We start from the raw sequence: 7,197 nt of genomic DNA, 5'->3' as shown, positions 1-7,197 counted from the left end.
CTGTTTCTGGCTTTTCTGGTGTGATATACAGTGGCATTTGGTCTGCTCCCAGCTCTGTGGGGGGGGGTCAGTCTCCGCAGTGCTGGGGAATCAGGTAGTGCAGGGTTCAAACCTGAGTTTCCCACATGTACAACATATGCTCAACCAATGAAGCCATTTTGTTGGCCCCTAAATTCAGTTTTCAAAAAGTGTTATTATTTTTGAAATAGTAACTGCTGGTATTGGATTGTTATCTTTATACTATGAAATTTCTACAAACTGGCTGTTTGTTGTTTTAAAACCAACCTCAGTAAAGAGTAACATTAAAACACCAATGTTTCTCTCTTAGCATATATAGTATTTTCACTTTCTATTAGGCTTGGTCAAGCTACCCGTGGCGTATTGGATATGCCAAAAACAGTAACAATAAGTCTCACAACGAGAGACGTTACTGGTGCCCGCTTGAACAAATCAATGATCAACGGGATGACAGTGACATTAGGCTTGGCTTTTTCCCTCCCTAGAGTCAAGCATAGTAAAAACAAATCACAAAAATAGTGAAAAGAACAGTAGAAAAGCACGAAGTAGTGAAAACACAATAGCTCTAATATTTTAAACCCACAGCTAAAATTGTAACAAACATTATCAACTGTAATTGACACTTCTGAGTATAAGGAAGGCTGGGGGGGGGGGGAGTGAGCTTAAACTTAATCTGCACTTAAAAACTCAGTATTAGGTTAATAAGTGTTTAGGAAAGAAAACTAGAAAGCAATGAAAAATAGAAAAAGCAAAGTGATACTGAAAGTATTTTAATACACAATTCACACAGTCCATTTTTGCACATTTTACATTCTCCTGGCATTTAAGAACACTGCAGAAACTGAGTTAATATTCACCTGTTAATACATACAAACTACTGAATGGTCAGAATGGTTCTTACCTAAGCATCTATGTTTAGTGATTAACTTTCAAGTAGGTTCACTGTCCCCTAAATGTGTCTAAGTTAAAAGCAAAATTAATTTAAAATCAAACATGACTCCCCAAAACTAGACAGTTTTACAAAGTCAGTTGCTACTCATATGGCTTTACAATGATACGTCAGATTAAAATCGGCAGGCACAAGAAGTCTTCCCAAAAATTCAAAATTTGGAGGAATTAAAAAGCAAACAGCATTCCAATATATGTTAACGTAAATTCCAAGTGTAATTGTAAAAGTCTGCTCAGCAAAGAGTCATTTCAATTGAAAGCACTATGTCTAAACATTTACACTAGAACTTATTTTCAAGCCTTCTGGAAATATTACTGCTCGTTAGATTCTTAAAGAAGCCCAGTATTGCTAAATTAGTTTTATTCTAATATAAATAATTCTGTCTCCATGGATAAAAGTATATTTTAGTTTATATTCATAATTTAGCCTTTAGTAAAAATGAAGGTTGAAAAAACAATATTTAAAAAATACAAAACAAATTGTTTATTATAGTGTAGTTTATTTAAAACAATATTAACTATATAAAAGTTGATACAGATTTGAGGCTTAAGTTCTGTAAAATGCAGTTTGCAGAAAAGTTTAACAGTTACTAGACTGATGGTAAGAGAAGCAGCATTTTTAAACTAATTATACAATTACAACAGCTTTATTCCTAAATTTCATTAAAAAAATATACATCACAGTGACTTTAGATCTAGGAAAAGAAGTGCATTAACTTCATTTGTTTTTCCCTTCCAGAAAGAGAGCAGCCACCTTTAAAGTTCCCACACACAAATACCCAATACACTTATCAATCCTTCCAAGAACTATAAACACACAAGAGGGGAACAAAATATACAGCATGTGCTTTTAGGAACATATCAATTTGCATTGAAATAAAATTGCAAAAACACAATGCAAAGCCACCACTCCTGCTTGTACCTAAATAAAAACCACAATCAACTCTCTTCTCCAACCCTGCTGATGAATTTCTAGCTGATTTTTCCTTTTTCCCTTTAGATTTACTTGCGTCACTCCACAGGCCAGCTGGCATTTGCCAGAATCCTTTACAGGTAGAATAGCCTTACTATGGGCAAGTTTTTGTTAATGCTGTTTCCTTGAGTTTATTTTTTAAGTCAATTTTCTAACAAGACACATCTTTTGACATTAAGCAGATTATAAACCTACAACCCTTAGAAAGTATATTCAACCGCAAATGTATGACTGCTAAAATGAAGTTATAATACACACGACCAAAAGGAGACAGAAAATTGCCAATTTTGTTTCTTTATAATAATTAACTATATGAAATATATTTATTTTCTGATGAATGTAAAGGGAACAAGTTTCTACAGAAATCTACTACAGAAGGTTCAAAATGGGACTAAATTACCGTAGACTGAAACAATAAACTACTAAAAAAATACTTATCTGTCCCAAACGCTAACTTGAAAGCAAATTAAAATTGAGTTAATACTATACTCAATATACCAGAAATTCAATGTGTTTCTGTCCATAATATAACTTTAGAAATTTTTAATTCTAGTGGGTACAAGAATCAAAGGTAATTCAGCAAAGTCTGTAAGAATCAATATCATACTTGTGCAAAGACAGAATTAGCAGTAAAATTATTTGACACGTGTGATTAGTGAACATAGAAACAGCATTGTTCTATGAACTTAGTAACTGTAGAGTAAAAAATGTTTTCATGCAGCCCTCTAAGCTGTACTACATTAATCTCTGTGTAGAGTTCATTTCTTTTTTCTTTTTCTTTTTTTGGTTTGGGCCATACCAGTGGTGCTCAGGGAGAACTGAATCCGGACGGGTCACAAGCAAGACAAGAGCCTTACTTATACTTTCTCTCCAGTCTGTCTGTAGAGTTCATTTCTATGGCAGATGGTTTACCCAGAAAAATTAATTTGAAATGATCATAAAAATATTCTTAGATTAATGCTCATCAAGCAATAAAAACCAACTTAAGTAACTCTAAAAGGTCGTTGGGTAAAGATACTCTGAAGTAAACTTTAATCTCAGACATAACATTATATATATATATAATGGCATTATATATAAATACCAATTATATATATAAAACCTATATATATAATACCATTTTTACAGAAAAGAAATAGTGGGCTTTTAGGAAAACAGTCATGTTCAAATAAAAACTAAGGATGGCACTACTATTTGAAATGTAGTAAAAGGACTTTTTGAACCATGTGCTATTCAGATGTAAAGGCAGTTCTGAGGTACAAATTAATGCTGCTTAATCTTTTTTGAAATGTTCTTATATTCTGAAAACCTAGTTGATTGTCATCTATCACCTCAACTTCATTACATCTGTCCTACTATAAAAAGTTTTATTTAAGACTATAATGCTTAATAGAGACTTGCTATTTTGATAGCCCAAACAGTAAAATACTACTTACAAAAGTTACTAATACCCCTAATGCCTCCCCCTCAAGAAAACACTGTGGTTGCTTATCTATAATCCTTAGTAGATAAAGCTCTGGAATCAGACAATAAAGTATTTTTATTTAACATGGTTTTTAGATTTTTAAAATATAATTGCTACAAATCCTTTCTTAAATAGCACCTTTCTTGAAGTTCAATAGATTTACATATTAAAGATTTTAAATATGCAATTCACTAAGTTTAAAATAATTAGTTTGAGGATTATATAGTTTGGGCACTCAAGACCGAAAAGGTGGGTTTGTAGCCAGAACTCATCAGTCACAATGGATGGTTATCTTTTACTGATATCATCAGGATAAAAATTAGAAAGACTCCACTGTGGATACTGTTCAAGACATTCTAATTTCATCTTCTATCCTGCTCATTCTATAATTGAATACAATGCCAAATCATTATTGTATTAATCAATAATGCAAAGTATTATGTCAAACATTGCTTTGCTCAGCAAGAAGCATTAAGTAGCTGCTGGTAGCTTAGACACTACCTTGGTAACAGAGTTGAGGCTATGATGACAAACACGAATATACAAAAGACTCTGAAGACAACTATTATTAATTGTAATTCTGACATTTCTTTTCAAATTAGGTAGGTTTTGTGTTTGCTGGATGCTTAATATTTTACTGGGGTCAGAAAATTACAGAAAAGGCCACATCACAAACATACAACACACAAAATTCTAAATGTGTCCATATCCTTAGTGTTTAATTCTGTAAGCTATCAAATTTTGCAACTTTCTACTCTGTGGCAAAGTTAATACAGGCCAAGTTCAAATAATATTAGAGTAATGGTATAAAGCTACCTGAAAAAAAGTCATCAACATGCCATTGCTACCGTGATACATATATATAAAAGATGCGTTTACTTGCCATTTGAAACTCACAGCTATGAGTTAGACAGTTCAAAGTTTAAAAAAATTTTTTTGAAAAAAAATACCCGTGCATTGAACACTCAAATCTCTATAGGTCAATAGCCAACAAACAACAACAAAAAAAACCCAAAAAAATAAAACAAAAGAAAAACCCAAAAGTGAATGAGTTGATAGTAACAACTTTTAGAACCCATCTAATTTAAGGACCAGCACAAGTGGTTTTAGTAAGGCCTTAAAAATTTTTTTAGAGAAAGTCAATAATAATACAAGTGTTCCCCCACTCAAAAACATCACCTCTCCCAAGAGCAACAAAGAATTACAATGTGATCTCCCAAGGAATAGTTCTTGTCAATGTTGTATAATGTGTAACATCAACGCTGTATAACAGCAAGTCAAGCTCAATCAGTACATCAACTGAAAGATAACCTTGAAACAAACAAACAAACAAAAAAAACCCCAAAAATGCAACTATTTTTATCAACAGCTAAGTAAAATGTATCTGGATAGAAAAAGTAATAATATGATACAAGTTATGGATGGAAGATAATAAGATAACTCTTCATTTTAAAGCACAAATTACTATAAAAAGTGACTAAGATCTCAAGTTATTGGAATCCCACTTCTGTGTAATTAAAAGCTGCTGCTGCAAGCTTCTGTTATAATGCGATCAGAAAATCTACGCAAGACTTCTACCTATTTGGTTCTAAAGTTACTTTAATCATGAGAAACACAAGCTTCTGTAACAGTGTATTCCAACAATCAGATATTCCCGTTTCCATTTGGCTGACCACAGAAATTGGGGTGCTCGAGAGCAGGGTTTGCTACTGGCTGATTGTTGCAACACAAAAATGCATACATAAAATAGTTAAACACAGCACACAATATTACACCAAAGTGTTTTTCTCATTTCAAGTTTATTAAAACTTTAGCAGTACAAATTATCCAGGTTGCAGATTATCAAAAGATCAACTCAATAAAGTCCACATTTAAAAAAAAAAAGAAGAAAAAAGACAAAACACGAAACAACCCCAAAACAATGAAGAAGAAAACAACATAAAAGAGATTCATCAGCAAGTCTCTTAAAACTTAACATTTGAGACAGAAAGGAAATAAGTTTACACAACTCACTCATCCACTTTTGTCTTCATCTGTTCCAGGGCTTGATTCATGATCAGATTTTTTATTTTTATCCTGCACTTGGTCATTTTCTTGACCCTTTGATTTTTGGTTTTCTTTTTCCACTGAGGATCTGGTCTTCTCATCCTCTATATTTTTCAATGTGGAGAACTTTAATTCATTGTCCTGACTTTGTTTTGTTTTTGAGAATGGACTTTGATCTCTATCACTTTTTTTCCCCCTGTTATTGTTTGAGCTATTGTGATCACGATTTTTAGAGTACGTTCTTTTCTCACCTTCAGAATTTTCTCTTCTGTGTGAACTCTTACTTTCTTGGTTTCTGTATCTTTCTTTATTTCTGCTTTGACTTTCTTCTCTCTCTGAACTCCGTGAATCTCTTCTCCTTCTCCTTCTATCTTTACTTCTAGATCTTCCTGATGTTGCTCTTCTTTCACGACTCCTTGACCTTCCTCTTCGTCTGTACTCCTGCTCTCTGTATCTATGGTATTCCTTACTCCTGCTGCGATCTCGGTCATGGCTTCTAGATCGCACTCTTCTGCTCCTGTCCCTACTTCGACTTCGTTCTCTTGTTCTACTATTATAACTGTGTTTGCTTTTAGTTAAATCACGTTCTCTACTCCTAGAATGGGCGCGTCTATCCTTTTCCTTACTTTTGCTATGATCATGCTCATTACTTTTTGATTCTAACTGTTTAGACTTCTCTTTACTTCTACTCCTTTCCTGCTCTTTTCCTTTAGAATCAGACTTTTCTTTTTCTTTAATGTTCTCATGATCCCTTTCTTTACTCCTTGACCTCATTCTCTTTTCTTCATGTCTATTATGCTTTGTATCTTTTTCCTTACTCTTTGATTTCTCTTTGCTCTTACTTCTACTTTTAGATTTGGCTCTTTTTTTCACCTTGTTTTTAGTATATTTATCATCTTTTTCTGAATTTCTTCTGATGTCTCTCTCTTTGCTGTTAGATTTATGATCTTTGACTTTCTTTTCCTTTTCACTTTTTCTGTTTGGGCTCTCAGACACCTGTCTGTGATCAGTCATTTTTTTCTCTTTTACTCTAACTGGGCTTCTTTGATTTTCTTTTACTTCATTTAACTCACTCCTAAAAAAAGAAAAAAAGATTTTTGAAAATATATTTGTGAAAAATGTGTCCATTAACAGACAAAATAAAAATCAATTTGAGTGACTATAAATATTTGACATGCACAGAAATTTTATATAAAGTACTTATTACTACCTCTGCAATAAATAATTAAATAGTTAAAACTTACTTATCCCCTTTGATCCATCTTTCACCACTTGATACCCTCATTCTTTGAGCTCTCTGCATTTCTTGCCTCCAATGTGGAGGAGTTTCACTTCGTCTGAAACGATCCCTTGATCTGGATCTGGAAGGAGTTCTGTAACGCTTGAGGAAAAAAAAACATAAAACTATGACAATAGCAAAAGAGTATATATATCTAGGTCCAAAGAGAATGATTTTGTCCTCTAACAATATAATTAAGTAATGTTAGAGCATATATTAGATATAATAACCCCTATAAAAGTCTCCAAGATCCAACTTGGAAGTATGCATTCTTCATATTTCAAAGCAACACTTCTCATGTTATAAGGAAGACTAAGTAAATACAGAGATATCCATTTACTCACCCCAATATTTATTTAGCACTTTAGAGGGTGAACTACTTTACAACATACTGGAGAAACAATAGGAAGCTAAAGCCTACTTAATTTTTTTCTTTTGACTTCAGATTCCACAGGGCTAAGAGAATAC

General features: G+C 32.9%; 1 protein-coding gene across 8 annotated transcripts in view; it reads right to left on the bottom strand.

Annotated features, from left to right (window-relative positions):
- Nucleotides 1-772: 772 nt before the first annotated feature.
- Nucleotides 773-7,197, bottom strand: part of PPIG (peptidylprolyl isomerase G) — a 48,432-nt gene continuing 42,007 nt past the window's right edge. For all 8 annotated transcript variants that reach the window (XM_055120253.1, XM_004601138.2, XM_055120257.1 and 5 more), the window contains 2 exons: nt 6,695-6,831; nt 773-6,525 (listed from right to left, as the gene is read on the bottom strand). In XM_055120253.1, coding sequence (XP_054976228.1) covers nt 5,418-6,525; nt 6,695-6,831 — 1,245 coding nt within the window. In that variant the 3' untranslated portion in view covers nt 773-5,417. The remainder of the gene's footprint in view (nt 6,526-6,694; nt 6,832-7,197) is intronic.

Source organism: Sorex araneus, chromosome X, assembly GCF_027595985.1.
Source record: "Sorex araneus isolate mSorAra2 chromosome X, mSorAra2.pri, whole genome shotgun sequence".
Taxonomy (NCBI): domain Eukaryota; kingdom Metazoa; phylum Chordata; class Mammalia; order Eulipotyphla; family Soricidae; genus Sorex; species Sorex araneus.
This window is presented reverse-complemented; position numbering and strand designations above follow the sequence as displayed.